Source organism: Henckelia pumila, chromosome 2, assembly GCF_033568475.1.
Source record: "Henckelia pumila isolate YLH828 chromosome 2, ASM3356847v2, whole genome shotgun sequence".
Classification (NCBI taxonomy): domain Eukaryota; kingdom Viridiplantae; phylum Streptophyta; class Magnoliopsida; order Lamiales; family Gesneriaceae; genus Henckelia; species Henckelia pumila.
The window spans coordinates 107,781,712-107,801,486 of NC_133121.1; the positions used below are offsets into that span (position 1 = coordinate 107,781,712).

At 36.6% G+C, this 19,775-nt stretch overlaps 1 protein-coding gene across 1 annotated transcript; it reads right to left on the reverse strand.

The window, feature by feature from the left end:
- Window positions 1-16,619: 16,619 nt before the first annotated feature.
- Window positions 16,620-17,015, reverse strand: LOC140878112 (uncharacterized). The gene has a single exon (XM_073281718.1). The coding sequence runs from the start codon at window positions 17,013-17,015 to the stop codon at window positions 16,620-16,622; it is 396 nt and encodes a 131-aa protein (XP_073137819.1).
- Between the last annotated feature and the right edge of the window lie 2,760 nt (window positions 17,016-19,775).

Here is a 19,775-nt window from a genome sequence, read left to right on the forward strand (position 1 = left end):
GATGATAATTATACGTGCATGATCTTAAAATTATATGCATATAAACATAAATAAATAATCATACTGCTAAATCATCATGCTATAACATAATTCATCATACTTTATAAATCTCAAAAAAATAACTTATCATGATTTCTTAGTTCTCAACAGGTCGTATCCATGTCGGTGACATCATACTAAGCGATTGATCAATCTATAAACCAACGTACGTGGCGGTGGGATTTCCACCTCTGTGCTGCCACTTCACCAGCCCTCTCAGCTGGATCCATAAGCTCATCATACATAAACATCATTAGGAAGGTCACCGGGCCCAGGTATCCCGGCCTCCAACCACATCACTTTCCACCTTCACTTCAACTTCCATAAAAATATATTTTTTTCTTAACATGCAATTAAGCTTATCATAAAAATTCTTAATGATGCATGACCATAAAAATTCTCATTATTTCTTTATTTCATGAAAATTTGTCCGTAAATATATATTTAATTTATTTTCTTAAAAAATTATACTTATATATCTAATAAAAATGCATGCATGAATTAAATATATATTTACGGACATTTATTTTTCCAAGGACTTGTTCGAGCTGCTGACCACTAGACTTAAACTAAAAAATTCCTAGACTGGCTCAAAACCAAAAACCCAACTTGACCTGGCCCATTAAGCTTCATGGGCCCCCAGAACCATGAGAAACTAATGGGCTCACTTAAAAACATAATTTAAGTCCATTAACTAATTAACTTAAAATTAAATTAATAAAATTATTATTTAACCATTAATTATAAACTAGACCGATAAAATTATTAAACCCGACTCAACTTGGCCCAATAATTCTCATGGATCACACGACCCATGAAAAATTAGTGGGCTCACTTCAATAATTATTAAAGCCCATAAATTAGTTCAATTAATTAATTAACAAGCCCAACTCATTTATTAACTACTTAGACTCTTAATTAATTAAAATAAAATACCCAAGCCCAAATAATAAAAATCTAGACCCGGACTAAAGTTATTTGACCCATCATTTTAGACCCGACCCGGACCCAAAACCCGGGCCCGGCCCGCCTAAACCCAAAAACCCACACTGTACGTGGCTTTTCAAGCCCACGTACCTCACGCTGCCCCATCCTTTCTTGCTTCCTTTGCCCAGCTCCGGCCACCCCTGGCCGGAGATCCGTCGGCAGGACCTCCCCAGGGTCCTGTCGGATCGACCAGACCAGCCCCTGGTCCATCCAGCCCCCTAACCGAGCAACCTGATCCCATCTACCCCATGAACCTGTGCAACCCGCCACCTGCACCCACTCACGACCAGCCTTGGTTCCAGCCCTTACCAAGACCGAGCCACCTTACAGACCAGCCCCTAAGGACCCTAACTCGAACCCCCTAGCCCTTGGTTAGTCCCTAATCCGACCATGAACCAGCAAGAATAACCCGAACCCCTACCCAAGCCGATGCGAGAATCTGTCGCGTCCCGGAAAAAGCCACGTCCAGCTTGAATGCAGCCCTTTTCCATGGCCGAGACACCACCCCAAGACACTCCTAAGGACCCTAGAACGACCCTAACACATGGATCAGCAGCTTAGATCTGTCCAAAATAAAAAAAACAACCGAAAATCTGGATGTATGCAGAAAAACGTGAAACACATGCATGATCTTGTAAGATTTTTCATTCACGCCACATTATACATGCATTAACTGATCAATCATGTAAAAATCAGTGTACTACGATTTAAACGGTGAGCAAAAAGGGATTCGAAACGTGCCTCGATGATTTCTTGATCCAAAAAGTGATAACAACACGTATCGGCGCACCGGGACGATCGAGACGTCAAATATCCTAAATTTTCCTCAAGGTAATCGTGTTGTGTGTGCTGTGAATTGGAGGATGTTTCTGATGAATGATGGAGGCGGCTCAAAGGTGAGTTTACGTAGGGTAAGGGGTAGGTGGATTGGGGTAGAAAATCTTAGGATAATATTTTGGGTAATCTAGGTTAAATATTTAAATAAATACTTTGGATAGATAATTAATATAATTTAACCTTTGAAAAAAATACATGATAATTTGCTAAGAACTTAATAATCTCGAAATAATAAAATAGGAGATTTTTAAAGGTTAATAAAAGTAATTAAAATAACTTATTTTGGGTAAAAACTAGCACATAAATAAATATATATGTAAATACCATAATTTTCTTCCAATTATACCTTAAAATAATATTTTAAGGCTCCTAAAAATATCATAAAATATTTTGGGTGAAAACAAACATCTCGTCCGTCCACGGTCTCGCCTACGCGATCATAAAATAAACTTTCTCAAATAAATTCATAAATCATATCATACCGATTTAAATGCCGAAAGAAATTATTTAAAACATGCAAATAAATCACATAATTTAAATAATCATTCATAAAAACAATTTAACACATTTTTACATTATTTTAAAATTATTAAATTCCCTAGTTATGCATGCGGATTTACATGACGAATTTCTGGGCGTTACATAAATAGTTAAAATTATAATTAATTTTAATTTTTCGAGCATAATTAATGTGTTTTATTATGATAAAATCTCATATCCAAATATTTTATAATTTTCACTTTTACAAATGAGTTAATTTGGATTTTTATAGAATTTACTTATAATTTATGATATTTTTAATTGTATATATATTTAATATTATACTTAAATTTTTTTTCCAAGAATAATGTGTTAAAATAATACAAAAAATGACAAGATAAAAAATGATATATTTTTTAAAAAAATTAAAAATTTTAAATAAATTTTAAAAAGTCAGAAGAGAGGAACAAAAAACACAAAAAAATCTTCCTCAAAATTTAAACACAAAAATTTTAGCAAAAAAAAAAAATTAATCATAAAGAGTAAAGACCCAAAAATATAAATAAAAATAAAAACGTAAATATAATAAAAAAGAACAAAAAAAGAAAAAAAAAAAAAAAAGGGAAAAGAAAGAGGGCTGTGGGGGAACGTTTCCCCAACAGCACCCCCTGCTGTGGACAACCCCACAGCAGGGGATCCAAACCCGAAAATTAGTGTTCACTTTTCACCTATGATAGTAACGATTGTCATTATTAACATTAACGTAAATAAAATCGTTATTTTGTTTGTTAATATATATTGTTTTTTTTAGTCCGTTAATATATATTGTTCTATATATAGACTGCGTTTACTTAGTAAGATGAGATAATTATATATGGATAAATCATACTAGGACTATTAAAATGATTTTAAAGGATGTTGAATAATATAATGGATAAACAGTAACATGTTTACTTTGAGTTATTAATTTTGGGATTGAAATAATGATTGAGAGACGAATTACATTTTTACCTTCCACCTATGATAAATAATCTCATGTTTAATTTTGTATTCATAAATTAAATTTGGATTGAGTTATTATTGAATATTTAAAATTATTAATGATTCACATGTGAAACATTTTTATTTAACAAAATTATTGGGTATAAAAATATGTATTTTTCATAGTTACATAAAATTAAATAGGAGAAATTGGGATGGAAACGAAAGAAGGAGATAAAAAAAATCAAGGGAGGGTAGATTAGGTTTTATGTGGATTTTTTTTCCCACAAATATAGATCATGATATGTTATACTTTCAGAAATGAAGGATGAGATATCACGTGAAATAAAGATTGAATGACGGGCTTTCAAATTTGTAAAAAATTAACTTTTATAAGTAAACAATTGATAAAATTGGATTAATAAACTCATACTATGTTTATCAAATCAAATAAACGCAACCATATATTCATCTATCGTACAAATTCATATAGACAACGTACTAGTTTGTAAAGCTAGATTTTAAATTAAATATTTTATTATACGGCTCTGGTAAAAGAAGGTGTAGATTATTATTCTTATTGACCGTCGAATAGGAATGGATATGGAAATCATATTATTTTGTCAAAAAATCAGCGCAAATCTGAGGCCAAAAGCAAGAAAAGATATATGAAGACAACAAAACTTTAACCTTCTCTCAAATTTCATGATGAAATTGTGCTCAAACGTTAATATATTGGCTATTTATTTAATTTCCATGGAAACGACATAAAAGACAACCATAAAATACTTGGTTTTTTTTTTTTACCAATTCATGCATATCACTCGATTTAATCCACGTATGAGCCAATATATCTTCGAATTATGTGAAATAGGATTTCCGAAGGTTAATCCTTTTTTTATAAAATACTTGGTTTTAATACCAAAGGTAAAATATATAGTACATACTAGGGCCGGGGGCAGTCACTTGCGCAAGTGCCAACAAATTAATTAAAAATATCTTGTTTTCATGTAGATTTTCATTTAGGGAAATATTCACAAATAATCGTGTGAGTTCTTTTCACTGGAAGCTAGTAGTACTAGTTCGTTTATAAGGTTATTCAATTTAGGTTTCTTTTTATGTTTTTTAGGTTGCTTCAACTATATAGTATAATTTTTATATTTAAAATACTTTTTTTCTTTTTTTAATAAAATACCTTGTTAGGTTTTGAGAAACATAAAACTATTTTACGAATTTTTTTAAAAAAATCTATATATTAAAGAAGTAATAATATTTGAAAGTGGAGAGGTCATATGGTCTTGGCTTTGTGATAATTACTAATCATTTCGTTTACTTTCTTAAGAAAATTTACTTTGCGACGGCCAATCCTCGAGAGATTTAAACTTTTTATATATTGTATGCATATTGATTAAAATATTTATGACACTTATGATCACATGTATATTTTTTTACCGACCAAGCTGTGAATACTTTTGACTTCAATTGGACAATTTCTGAGCATCATTCTCAGTACTGGAAATTTTAAAAAATAAATAAATCCTCATCATTAATTAATTGATCGATTTTTTTAAATCTAGTAAATACTATATATTAAGTTACATTAAAAGTGTGTTATAAGTTTTTGTGGACACTTGAATCAGAACCAAGTTTAATTTCCTAGCCAGGCTGCACCCACAGACAACGTTAATAATTAATTTGCTTCATTAAGGAACTAATTGACAGATTAATTCACTTTGACTAATCAAAGTGTGGGACATGATATCCATATATATATATATATATGTATTGTATTTATGTATGCCTTTTTCAATCATTTTAATTAAATTTTCTTTACTTAACTTTAAATTAAAAATGTTTGTTTAGGTTAGCCGATTGTAATCGAGGTTAAAAAGAAAACCCAGTTTATTATATGACCCCACATTCCATTCTAATTCCAAAATGGAGAATCTCGTTGGTGGTTAATACCGTTACACTAAAAAGTCAATATACCATTTTTAATGCTCCAAATATTTCCAGGTTAGAAAAATGAAAATGACACAAAGATCGTATTTTGATCGAAACACATTTAAGCTATGGATCTGATTTCAAATTTACGTCTCAAATTCATTGTACTCATATGACTCGAATATATGTTTTTGTAACTCAATTTCAAATCATTTCTCCATCAACGTGATAGTCATTTGAAATCCATATACAACTAAATGCTGGTCGGAAAATCGCATGCATACCATATATAATTCTCCGTCTGAAATCGACATTCAGTCATATATATATATATATATATATATTTAATTTTGATCTCATGAACTCTTGTAGCCCGTGAGCATTTATATGAGCAACGACTGACGTAATATTCATTTATTTGACATAATATACACTACAATGCCTTTTGAATTTGAAGAAGCGTGCATGAAATTAACATTAGCGTGATGATTAGGTTCTAATGAAGTCCAAAATGGAGGCTGTCATGCGTATCAAACTTTGGATAGTAAATCGTAAATCACAACCAACTTCTATTTGACTTAGATAAAATATATGGCATGCCACATTAATTCTTTTTGTATAATGATCGACTATTCACCTTTGATTTATTGACCGTGGATATATGATCGTAATATTAATATATATTACTCCGAAAGGGTAGGGATCACCGGATCAGGTGTCACATGAATCGTATGTATTTCATTACAAAAAAAAAAATCGATGAATGAGAGTATGAGACTGTGAGATCGTATTATGGGTCAATTTTTTAATATAGATATCCGAATCTACCCAATTCATAGAAAAATATCTTTTGTGTGTCCAAAGTATTACTTTTAATTGTAAATATATATGAATTGCATTGCCATTTTCATATATATATATTTGTGAGACCATCTCGTAAGACACCGGCTCATTTGTGTTTTTTTTTATATGGGGAGGTGAAATTGATATTCGAGAATCACAAGATACACACTTTTGAATTACTAGTCAGCAATTCAAAAGAGTCAAAAGTAAGCAAAAAGTTTGACTATTTGACGCAGCTTCAATTAATTCATTCACCACCGAAAGGGCTTCTACGCTTCATAAAAAAAGAAGAAGAAAAAAACAAAAGAAAAAAAGAAGAAGAAGAAAGGCCTGAAAGCAGAAACTTTATATGGAACTTCATTTACATGCTAAGGTTTTGTTTAGACATTTACTTTAAAAATATTTTAATTATTTTATAAGTGAAAAAAGCTTAAAATATGTGTTTGAAAAAATGTTTTGAGCTTTTTTTTTTTTTTAAAAAAAGTGTTCTCCAAGTATAATTTTTAAAGACACTTGAACATCATTATTTTTGAAATGTTAAAATGTTTTTATAGAATAATTGTCCAAACACATATTTATTCTTAAAAAAATTTTTAAAATACTTTATAAAAAAAAATTAAAAACACTTTTATAAAAACATTTTATAAGTACACGTTCAAACAAAACCTAAAAGTTTACATGCATGAAACGTCTTTCAAGGAAAAAAAGGAAAATATTTTTTTGGGCAAAAAAAGAAAATTTAGAAAATGAATGGGCCATCCTGGTTTCGGAGTCCGCTAAATGTTGTTTATCTTTTTGAAGAAAATCATGTCCACCTCATCCATAGTTTGTCTCTCAGTCATACGCACAATATTATGGGTCATTTTGGTTAGAGAATAGAAGCATTTCAATTTTGTTTTTCGAATTTCGGATACAGTAGTGGCTTAGTGCAAAAATAAAATTTGTAATGCATTTCATTTTTTATTTTTAAAATATCAATTCTATGAAAAGAATTCGAGTATCACTCTTATAGTTTTGAAGTTTAAAATCAGAAGTGGATTATGCGTGTATTTAATTAACACAATCATAGTGTTTGTTTCCTCCGTAGATGGGTAAATATTTGGGTCAAAAGTAGGGTTTGAGGTAAACTCGATAGTTTGCTTAAAAGTAAGGAACCAAATAAGGAATGATTTATTTTTTTGTCAAAAAGATAGGGTGGAATTATTTTATGGCGAGACAAAGGGAAATGCACAAAATCATGCATAATACTAGTTTTACCAAATGTGTGTGATGAAATTAACCATAAATTACCCATGAATAGGTATATTGTTAGACCGTCTCACGGATTTTTATTCGTGAGATGGATAAGTCAACTCTGTTCTTATTTAAAGTAAAAAGTAATATTTTTAGCATAAAAAATAATACTTTTCATTTGTGATCCAAATAAAAGATCCGTGTTACAAAATTGATCCAATAAACTGTTTCAAGTGAGTTTTTATGATTATTTTTTTTCTTGTCCATAAACCAGTATTTAACAATTAACTTAGAATGATGTTATTTCCACTTTTTGACTTCTGTTAAGTGGACCACATTTTATGTTCGGAATCATGGACTCATGGTTACTTTGTTCATAAAATGTAGTGTGAATAACAATAATTGGAATCTTTACGACATTATAAAGTATGAACATGCTAAATTGACTAATTTGATATGTCAAAACACACCAAAAAACTTATGTCGATTTTGTCCTCCTGTCATTTGGATATGTAAGATTCAATATTGTACATATACGTAAACATACGGGCCTCCAACCTCCCTTTTATCTAAATATCCGTGACATGCTTTCGATTGTTGTAGTTAAATTTAAACAATATTTATATATTATGTTTTATACGTAACATGTGTGCGACAAATAGTGGTATATAAGTAATAGTAGTTGCTGTCCAAAGCACAAATAATTTGACTTGGAATCCGGTCATATTCTTTTAAAAGGATTCCGGTTTGGTTTAATTGAGAATCCGATTTTTCCGATCATAGAAAAAAAATTTGCTTAATGCCTAATATGTATCTCTACGGACTATGGTTATAACTGGACTCGTCAATTATAATTTGGTCCGTCGTACGAACCCGCTCCGCCACTAAAAAAAGGCTGGTTAGATCATGCTTTTGGCGGCACGTCTTAAGGTGGGCTGAAACGGGCTAATCTGTTTGGGCCGCGAGGCGGGCTTACATTTTTTTAAAATAATTACATTATAAATACTATTTTTAATAATTTATATATGATCGATAAGTTTTGAATGATTTATATTATTTGAAATGATTTATATATGATTGATAAGATTTAAAATATTTTTTTATAATTTATGTTTAATTGATTAATTTTAAAATTTTATATTATTTATAATTATTTATGTATGCTCGATGAATTTTTAAATATGGATAGATATCCATTTTATAATTGTTTAGGTGTGATTTTTAAACGGGTTGACTCACACTTGTAACCTTGACTCTTTCCATAAAGCAACCTATTCCCAACCTGCATGATGGCGGGCCCGTCCCGGCCCCAATTTAGACATTTGAGAGCCCAGTTACAACTAGGTTTTGCTTGGGAAGTTGGGCTTATTTATCGGAGCCGGGAGGCCCATAATTAAGTTGTATAATCCCATTACACAAAGATTGGAAACTCGACGACTGGAGGCCCTTAATTAAGTACACAAAAATGTGAAGCCCAAAATCGTGTATTCGTTTCAAAAGGTACTAATCTTATAAAGCTTGTGGCTATGAAACTAACCACTTTGTATTTATCATATAAAAAAACTTTTCAAATTTGCTCCCAAACGTTCCTTATTAATACAGGTTTCATAATATTTCTATCATATTTCAGGTAGGTTAGATTGGCAATCAATGCTTGGTTCAAATCATATGGGTTCCAATGAATTATATGAGACCCACATGATTTGAACAAATAAAATACATACACCTGTCCCATGGAGTAATATCCATGGGGTAGGTTGAAATTTTTCTCACAATTTTTCTCCACTTTTCTCTCCAATGATTTCTAAATATTTAGTAAATAATTTTTAAATATATTTAACTATCATTTAAAAGTATAAATTTATATTTAAAATTACGATAATATATATGATATTTATTTATTTATTTGACGTAATCATCCTTAAACAAATCACCATATACATCTATTCAAAAAAACAATAACAAAAACCAAAAAATCATCACCACCTACATATAGGCAGTCACCCTTAACAGTTGTGGATTTCATTATACATACAATTTACATATAATCATCTTAATATTACTGTGATTATGCTAGTACTATTGCTCCAAAAATATAACATAAATTTTTTTGCTTATAATATTTGAAGTCAATGATCCATATTTGAGTCAGATTCTTGACTATTCCAGCTCTCATATGATCAACCGAAAATCCATTTGCAAGAAGTAGGCTCTGTTTGGATATGTACTTATAAAATTTTTTTACAAGTGTTTTTTTTAAAAATTTTTTTATAAAATATTTCAAAAGTTGTTTTAAGAATAAATATGTGTTTCGACAACTATTCTATAAAAATATTTTAACATTTCAAACTAATGTTGTTCATCTTTGTATTCCATAGTTTCATTCTAAAAACATATAAAAACACATGTCAAGTATTCTTTAAAAACTATACTTGAAGAACACTTATACAAAAATATTTTTTAAAAACATTTTACAAAAATTTTATCCAAACACATACTTCAAGTTTCTTTATACTTATAAAATACTAAAAACGGTTTTAAAATACATGTTCAAATGAAGCTCTAATCTTCTGACTTTTCCCCTTCCAATTACTACCACGAGCCACCTTTGCAGCAGCACATATAGCAAACCACGATGCTCTGGAACATAGAGAAGTACCACCCATTGCGGCATTATTTCTAAGCCCCCATGGACAGAACTTTTTTAGCTCCTTGCATCGGAGTTACATTTCTCGAAAACGAAGATTTGAAATGGTCTATAAAACGGTATCATACTGCCTTATCTTCCCAACACATTGAAGATTTATCTAGTTTTTCGTGTGAATATCCTTACTATCCGAATGAGGATGGCATTAGTCGAGGGAATTCACATCAAACACCTCCTTGGATGATAATAAAGTTGTTAATTCACGTTAAGTCTGTCGGACCAACCCGTAATGCCATTAAAAAAAATGGGTTGAGTTGTGATTTTAACGGTCGGTTTGGAGGCAAACTGAAACTGGTTGCCACGTTTGGCCCGTTTCACCACGCGGGTCAAGGCGGGTGGGCCGACCCGTCATTATTTTTACATTTAAAAAAAATTATATTATAATTATTATTTTTAATAATTTATGCATGGTTGATAAGTTTTGAATGATTTATATTATTTTAAAGGGTTTATACATGATTAATAAATTGATAGTTTATGTATAATTAATAATTTTGAAAAACTATATTATTATGATTTATGTATGTTTGATGAATTTTTAAATATGAATATTATTTATAATTTATTATATATGTTTTTTTTTTAATTTTTAGCCAATTTTTTTAAATATTTTTTTATCATTTTTTTTAATTTTCTAGCAGGTTGCGTTGATGTTTCCACAATGCGCTGAGATTTTGGACCAGCCCACCCAGCCTTGTTTAACGACTCAGGGCGGCCTATTTCGAATTGACAGATCTAACTGACGTCTTTAAGATTTTAAGAGATGCTTGCTAAACGTATTGAACGACAACGTGGACTCGTGGAGTGCAACCTAACACTTAATACTTGATCAAGTAGAAAGGATAGACCGAAGTAGTGTAGGAAAACAAAAACGACTTGTGGAAATTCCAAGAATTAATCATACAATTTGAGGTGGCTAGAGTATCAACAAAGTATGTTGTCTTGTAGAGGCTCGGTGACATCTAGAACCTTCTAAATTCATTATCATCTAAACTTGTTTAGAATTCTTTTGTGCATTTAAAATTTATGTAGATTAGTGTAGATGGCAGAACTTTCTAGAGAGTTGAACTATATTGTTAGATCGAATATATCTTAGCCGTTCATGGTAAGAAACCACTAGTATAAATAAGGTGGAGTTGTCATTTGTAAACCATCAAGTTGAATGCAATACAATACTTTTTCACATTTGAAGTTCTTGTGTCTTAAACACTTGTGTGCCCACACATCCCAATCAATTAAAACCTACGTTAAAAAAATGATCAACGCCCATTGACTAAAATTTTGTTAGAAAAAAAAAGATCAGAGGCCACTCAACTAAAACCCACATTCGAATTTTTTTACCCAAACAGTTTGTGCTAAAAATAAGTTTTGGGCTCAATATGATAAGCCCATAAGATTTTTACGAGAAACCCAATCAATTAGGCTCATGCCTAAGAAAATAAAATTTCATCGACAGATAAATTCAATTGATAATTGAAATACCAAGTAAGATTCAAGTTAATTTGAATCAAGTCACACAACAATCAACAAATATGGGTTTTTGCGGCGCGCATGTATGCTATCCGTAGTGCACATTATACCCTGCACAATAATAGTATGTCCAAAGTCAGAAGATTTTGACCGCTTGCAATGCACGCTAAAGTTGATATTTTTTAATTTCACACTTAATAGTAGAGTATCACATAAACACTAATTAACGTCTATTATTCATTATTTTTAACATGGATAGAAATATTGATGGTAGTATTTTTAGCATGGACTTGTGGAAAATGGACTAAAGAACTCGAAGGAATTGATGCATTGCTCGGTATTTGATGATGTCGAAATTTTACATCGGGTTCGGTCTGGTAGAATGGATCCTCCGAATTTCCAATGAAGCAGGTCGGGTCGGGACAACCAGTTCTGCACAAACAACAACTAGGTAAAGGGGCGCCGAAAGTGTTTTCGGCGTGACCCCTCCGATGCCTAAGTCAGTGTCTTAAAGGCAGAGGGTATGATTAATGCGAAAACTGAGAAATATGAGTGCGTGAATGTAGAAGTGAGTAATGAATAATGAATCATACAACCATAACAATACCTGTATTTATAAGAAAAATAGAGTAAGTTACCTAGTCGAATTATAACATGTCCTGTACTGGGACTCTTCATCCATTGGACCGCCTTCAAGTTTATCCCCATCTCATAAATATCTTGAGATGGTCAAACTTATCCACAATGCATGTAAGAGAAGTCTATCCATCCCATTAGGGGCCAGCTCTGGTCGGCCCATAAATAACATCCCAATTTAAGTAAAGCCCTAACAGGTGTAAAACTGGGCTGGACCTTACCTAATGATTATAATTCAATAATTGGGCCAACCCTCATACACCCATAACGAACGGATTCGGGTTAAAATAATTTCACGGGGTATCAATAGTACCTCCCGAACTGGTCTAAAAGAAGAATGAGTTTAGACTAAGAATGGAGTCCGGTCCCCGCACTGTACATGTGTCCCTAGAACAGTCCAGCATTTTATTCATGAAATGTGTTTTTTTTGGACGGTCCAGATCAAGATCCGCGTGATGTGTTTTTCATGAACGGCTTAGATGTCCCCTGACGGTTCATTTATCGAAGCCAAAAACCTTGACTTGTCCCGTCCCGAGCCGTAGATCCAGTAAAAAATCAACGGTCCAGATCGATTCACCATCTCTATATATATGAATCAGTAAAATTTTGTTTGTTACCTTTTACTTTTGTACTGTTACACTGCAAGAATTTCGAGAGCTCGCCCGACCCAGACTACTGCGTCTGTCTTGTTTGTGTCACTCCCGAGCTACAACTCTTTCACCTGTAAGTCCTACCATCCTTACACTAGGTTGATTAATATGTCCTCCCCAGACGAGACTTCTGTTCGGGAAATAGTAGCCTTTTTTGAAGCATCCAATTCTCCCTCTAACAACCCCGAGCCCTCCGATTCCAATAATCCAAGCTCAGAGCTGGATCTGTCGAAGACTCGTATAGAAAAATTAAAGCGACTGCACAAACTCAGATCGGATGAAGCCCGATTATCTGCCAAAGGGAAACAATGGTATGAAGTCCTGGCCTCCCATCTAAGTCCAGACCTAGGTCCCCTCATTAGGGAGAAATCGGGAATGCCCGATACCTATGATCTTATAATCCCGGGCCGTAAAGACTGGGCTCACAGACCCCCCCTCACTTCTTGAGCTTCAGCCTAGATCAAATCAAGATGGGTTTAAGATTTCCAGTCCCGAACTGCATTTCCTATTTATGTCAATACTTTTGTGTGTGCCCGAGTCAATTATCCCCGAACTCTTTTAGTTCAATTCTATCATTAGGTGTACTTTTTTGTTTCTTCCGAATTCCCTTAGACATAGGAAATTTCATTTACTTTTTGCAAATTAAGAAAACCGCCCCGGGCCGCTTCTATATTTCCATGCGACCCGAATACCCCTTTTTGAAGGGTAAGCCTAGCTCACACAAAGGCTGGACAAACAGATACTTTTTTGTCAACCCCAACCAGCCATGGAAATTCCGGTCTAACTGGGCTATGAACTTTACCAGTCCTGAACCCCCAGCCCTGCCTACTCATAACTTTACCAATTTTATCAACACCATGTCCGCGCAAACTTTTGATATTGAGAGCCTGATTGAGGAGGATCTGCTCTGTCATTATGGCTTCAGTGGGAAGGGAGTAGAGATCCAGGGGGATGTAGGTAGTACCCCTGTACCCGTGCTATCCTTATCTTAGACTGATTCCCCTTATGCCTTTGATTTACCGTATTTTTATTATTATTATTTTTTTTAGACGACAGGATCAAATCTGCCACTATGCCTGCCAACTTCAGAGCTGCACTGAAGAACTTGAAGAGGAAGAAAACAGAGGACAGTGAGACCAGAACTCATCCCGAACCTCCTCCCACTGAACAGTCAAAAAAGAAAGCTTCCAAAACCAAGGAAAAGCCCAACACTAATCTTCCCGAGCTTGAGCAGCCGTCCATTGTTTCCTCGTCCCGAGCCCGTGGCAAAGAACCCATAATAGAGTTCGGGTCCCTACCTGACGCTGAGCCTCAGGGAATGCCCGATCAGCTCGGGGTCCCAGAGATGTCATTTTTCTTGAAGCCCGACCCCCAAGGGTGCCTAGGCATAATGCAGAACCTGATTTCTCGTTCTGATTTAAAAATCCTTCAAGGAGTGCCTACCTTGGAAGCTGAACAGAACTTCGCTCTTGCATCCCTGCAGGTATATTGTATTTTTCGATCTTACCTTGTATACTGAGCTGTCATGTACCGAGCTGGGTTTTACCCTTTGTGCTTTCACAGGCTCTAGCTTGGGGAGGGGAGATCACCAGCCGAGCTCTCAAAGATCGGGAGGAACACAACCTGAACCAGGAGGCCTTCGTTGCTCGGATTTCTGAGCTCACACGAAAAACCCGGGAAATGAAGGCTGATCATGAGGAAAAGGTGACCGAGATGAGGGTGGAGATTGAATCCACACGGGATGCTCTGGAGGCTGCTCATAAAAATACTGCCGAGCTGGAAGTGGACAAAATTGAGCTAAAGAACCAAGTACGGGCCCTGACTCGGGAACTTGAGGCTGCGAAGGAGGTCGGGAAAAGAGAATTCTTGAATTCCGTTGATTTTGCTAACGCCGTAGCTGAGAAGTCGGCTACCTTCTTTGATGAGGGTTTCAAGGGGTGCTTAGCCCAGTTCAGGGCTAATGGGTACTCAGAAGCCGAGCACCCGCCCTTTTCCTAGATTGTACCAAGGCTCTTGATGACATGCCTGATGAAGACTCGGAGGAGGCCGAGCAAGAGAAGCCAGAAGATCCCGATCAGAGCTCAAAGTCACAGGACGCCCCCGCCCCTTGATTATTTGTATATTGTTTAAAAACATGATCTAAATGGTAGACCCTGCGAGGTCATTGATTTTGGTTGTTGCCCAGGTAGGGCTGATACATTGTTTACTCTTTCACCTATGAATGTTTCTTCCCAGTTCAGGTTTATTTAAGAATTTTCCTTCTCTAACATGGTTTTACTGTTATAAATGTGCATGCAAATCTAGCCACAAAACTTATCAAGTATAAATCCTTTAAGGGTCCGACCTACACATATACCCGGACTGGTTGAATTCTAGTTGAGTCAAACTTTACCGTGTAAAGTACTGAAAGCCCGTACTAAATATACCCGGACTGGCTGGATGACAAAACCACACCCTTAAAAATTTTAAGGACTTATCCTATATGCACTCGGACTGGCTGAATCAAGTCATAATTAATCCAGTGTATCCCTAAAACCCGAGCTACATGTACCCGGACTGGATGAGTGAGAATTGAATTCCGACCTTCAAGGGTGCCTGGACTAGTTGAATGCAAATTAGTACCTTTTCTAAGCTCTTTAAGCTCTACTATGACCCTCGAGCTTGAATCATACTTGGATTTTCAATTACCCACCAAAATATGGGTGTTAGTATTGCTAATTACTAATTTTAAGTACCAAACCTGTCTGGGTTTTGAATTCCATTAGTGGGCCACTGAGGTGGACTTTGTGTGCCAGACCTGCCTGTGGCTTTGAATTCCACTGATGTGGGCCACTGAGGTGGACTTTGTGTGCCAAACCTGCCTGGGCTTTGAATTCCACTGATGTGGGCCACTGAGGTGGACTTTGGGTGCCAGACCTGCCTGGGCTTTGAATTCCACTGATGTGGGCCACTGAGGTGGACTTTGTGTGCCAAACCTGCCTGGGCTTTGAATTCCACTGATGTGGGCCACTGAGGTGGACTTTGGGTACCAGACCTTCCTGGGCTTTGAATTCCACTGATGTGGGCCACTGAGGTGGAATTTGAGTGCCAGACCTGTCTGGGCTTTGAATTCCACTAATGTGGGCCACTGAGGTGAACTTTGAGTGCCAGACCTGCCTGGGCTTTGAATTCCACTAATGTGGGCCACTGAGGTGGACTTTGGGTGCCAGACCTGCCTGGGCTTTGAATTCCACTAATGTGGGCCACTGAGGTGGACTTTGGGTGCCAGACCTGCCTGGACTTTGAATTCCACTGATGTGGGCCACTGAGGTGGACTTTGGGTGCCAGACCTGCCTGGGCTTTGAATTCCACTAATGTGGGCCACTGAGGTGGACTTTGAGTGCCAGACCTGCCTGAGCTTTGAATTCCACTAATGTGGGCCACTGAGGTGGACTTTGGGTGCCAGACCTGCCTGGGCTTTGAATTCTACTGATGTGGGCCACTGAGGTGGACTTTGGGTGCCAGACCTGCCTGGACTTTGAATTCCACTGATGTGGGCCACTGAGGTGGACTTTGGGTGCCAGACCTGCCTGGGCTTTGAATTCCACTAATGTGGGCCACTGAGGTGGACTTTGAGTGGTAAGTTCCATAAAACAAAATTGACTTTTGCATTTAAATTGTTCCCAAAAATTGACGCTAAACAGGACTGACCGTAAAGTAAATAAACCAGGACTGACTTTTGCAAAAGATTGAGAAATAAATAGCAAAAAGAGAATGACTAAGTGGTTATCCAGCTTAGGGAGCTATAGCATGATGAGGCCCGAGCTGAGCTACTAGGGATAGTATTTTTTCAAGTGTTGAGCATTCCATGACCTTTTACCCCTCTTGCCTTGGGCATCTTCCAAGTAATATGCAGCTATGCCAGCTTTTCCTATCACCTTGAATGAGCCTTCATACTTGGCCTCTAGCTTTCCTCTTTTCCCTGGATGTTGTATCTTTCGCATAACCAGATCTCCCTCCTGGAAAACCTTAGGGTATACTCTTTTGTTATAGGCCTGGGTCATTCGTTTGCGATAGGCTGCGAGCCTAATTGCAGATCGGGACCTGTGCTCCTCAAGTAAGTCCAAATCCATTGCTCGCAGTTCTTGATTGTTTGGGCCGTATGCCATGATCCTGGAACTCTCTTGTCCGATCTCTGCTGGGAGGACAACTTCAGTCCCATACACCATGCTGAAAGGGGTTTCACCCGTATCGGATCGAGTTGTAGTTCGGTAAGACCACAATACTGAAGGGAGCTCGTCTGCCCACTTGCCCTTGGCTGCATCCAAACGTGTCTTAAGGGCTTGGACTATCGTTCTGTTGGTAACTTCGAATTGTCAATTCCCTTGAGGGTATGCTACAGAGGTGAAAACTTGTTCGATCTTCATTTCCTGGCACCATGCCCGAACTTTGGATCCACAGAACTGTCTCCCATTATCTGATGCCAACCTGCGAGGGATTCCGAAGCGGCACACTATATTTTTCCATAGAAAATTGAGCACTTCATTTTCTGTAATTTTGGCTAAGGGCTCGGCTTCAACCCACTTGGAAAAATAATCGACTGCGACCAACAAAAATTTTCTTTGTCCTGTGCTAACAGGGAATGGCCCCACAATATCCATTCCCCATTGATCGAAAGGACAAGCAGCCACCACTGCCTTCATGTATTCTGCCGGACTCCATTGTAGGTTAGCATGTCTCTGGCAATTATAACAAGAATTAACCAGATCTGCTGAGTCTTTCCGCATGGTTGGCCAGAAGAATCCTGCCAAAAGTGCTTTTCGAGCTAGGGCCAGACTGCCCAGGTGACTGCCACAAGACCCTTCATGAATTTCTCGTAAGACATAATTGGCCTCATCAGGACCCAAACATTTTAACAAAGGCTGAGAGAAAGATCGTTGAAACAGAATTTGATCGATCATGACAAAACGGAGAGCCCTTCTCTTAACTTCCTTTGCTTTCTTATTATCACTCGGTAATTCTTTTTTATTAGATATTTGTGCATATCATATCGCCAGTCTCCTTCCGGTACCTGAGCTATAATTTCATCCAGAGTTTCTAGTTGCGAAACAAGTTCCCGACCTGCGACAATGGGATCAGATCGGTTACTCAGAGCACTGGCTAAGCGGGCCAAGTGGTCTGCCTTCATATTTTCAGCCCGGGGGATGAGCTCTAAGTTCAACTCGGTGAACCCTTCTTTGGCTTTGTCTAATGCTTTGATATATCTCAGCATCTTCTCATCTTTACATTCAAATCTTCCGTTGCTCTGTTGGATTGCTAATTGGGAATCGGAATACAGATTAGCTCGGGAGATGCCCAAGTTTCGTGCTGCTTTGAGCCCGAGCAATAATGCCTCATATTCTGCTTCATTGTTTGAGGCCTTGAAGTCTAACCTGATTGAAATATTAGTTTCTTCCCCCCAAGGCGAGATGATCACAATTCCAGCCCCGCATCCGGACTGACATGATGACCCATCTACGAAAATCTTCCATAATTCTTCTTGTTCTAGTTGTACTGTCTCTGCTAAGAAATCAGCTAGGGCTTGAGCTTTTATGGCTGTCCGGGGCTCGAATTTGATGTCATACTCACTCAATTCTGTAATCCATCTGATAAGTCTCCCTGATGCATCTGGATTAGCTGCAATTTTTCCCAAAACGCTGTTGGTGAGCACCGTGATGCGGTGTGACAAAAAATAAGGACGCAATTTTCTCGCAGTGATAAATAAAGCTAAGGCTAGTTTTTCCTGCGTTAAATAGTTGAGTTCAGCTCCCTTCAAGGCATGACTCACAAAGTACACAGGCTGATGATTTATTCCGTCCTTCCTGACTAGGACTGAACTGGCTGCTCGGTTGGTCACCGCCAGATATAAGAACAATTCTTCCCCTTGGATAGGCTTATTCAGCACGGGCAACTGCTGTAAGTAAGCTTTCAAGTCCTGGAAAGCTTTCTCACTTTCATCATCCCATTCGAAATTTTTCGTTTTTCGTAGAGCCTTAAAGAAAGGAAGGCTTTTATCTGCTGATCTGCTTATAAACCGGGCCAGTGCTGTAATTCTTCCTGTTAATCTCTGTACTTCCTGTATATTCTTGGGGGAGCTCATAGTAATGATGGCTTGGACCTTTTCGGGATTAGCTTCGATTCCCCTTCTTGTAACCATATAACCCAGAAACTTTCCAGCTCGGACTCCGAAAGTACACTTGCTGGGGTTTAGCTTAAGTCGATAGTGCTTTAAAGTCTGAAAAGTTTGAGTTAGGTCGGTAATGAACTGGTCCGCAGTACGGGTCTTGACCAGGATATCATCTACATAGACCTCGATATTTTTCCCAATTTGCTGCTCGAATACTCTATCCATCAACCTTTGGTATGTAGCCCCTGTGTTTTTGAGTCCAAACGGCATGACCACATAGGAATAGGTTCCTGTTGATGTGACAAAACTGACCTTGTCTTTGTCCTCTTTTGCCAAGGGAATTTGGTGATATCCTTGGTAAGCATCCAAAAAGCTAAGTAATTCATGCCCTGCAGTGGAATCGACAAGCTGGTCTATTCTAGGTAGGGGGTAGCAATCTTTAGGGCATGTTTTATTCAAATCTCGAAAATCTACACACATACGCCATTTTCCCGTAGATTTCGGGACTAAGACTATGTTAGACAACCAGGTCGGGAAGTGGATTTCTTCAATATGCCCAGCCCTGAGTAACTCGTCCACCTGCTCCTTTATTACTGCATCTTTTTCAGGACCGAAGTGCCTTTTTTTTTGAATAATAGGGCGACATCCCTTTATTACATTGAGCTTGTGCTCTGCAATTTCCCGATGGACCCCTACCAGGTTTGAAACTGACCACGCGAAGACGTCTTTATTTTTTTGCAAGCATTCCAGTAGTAGTTGCTTCACCTCTGCTTCAAGGGTACGGGCCATTTTTACCATCCCCGAAGGAGGGGAGATAATTATT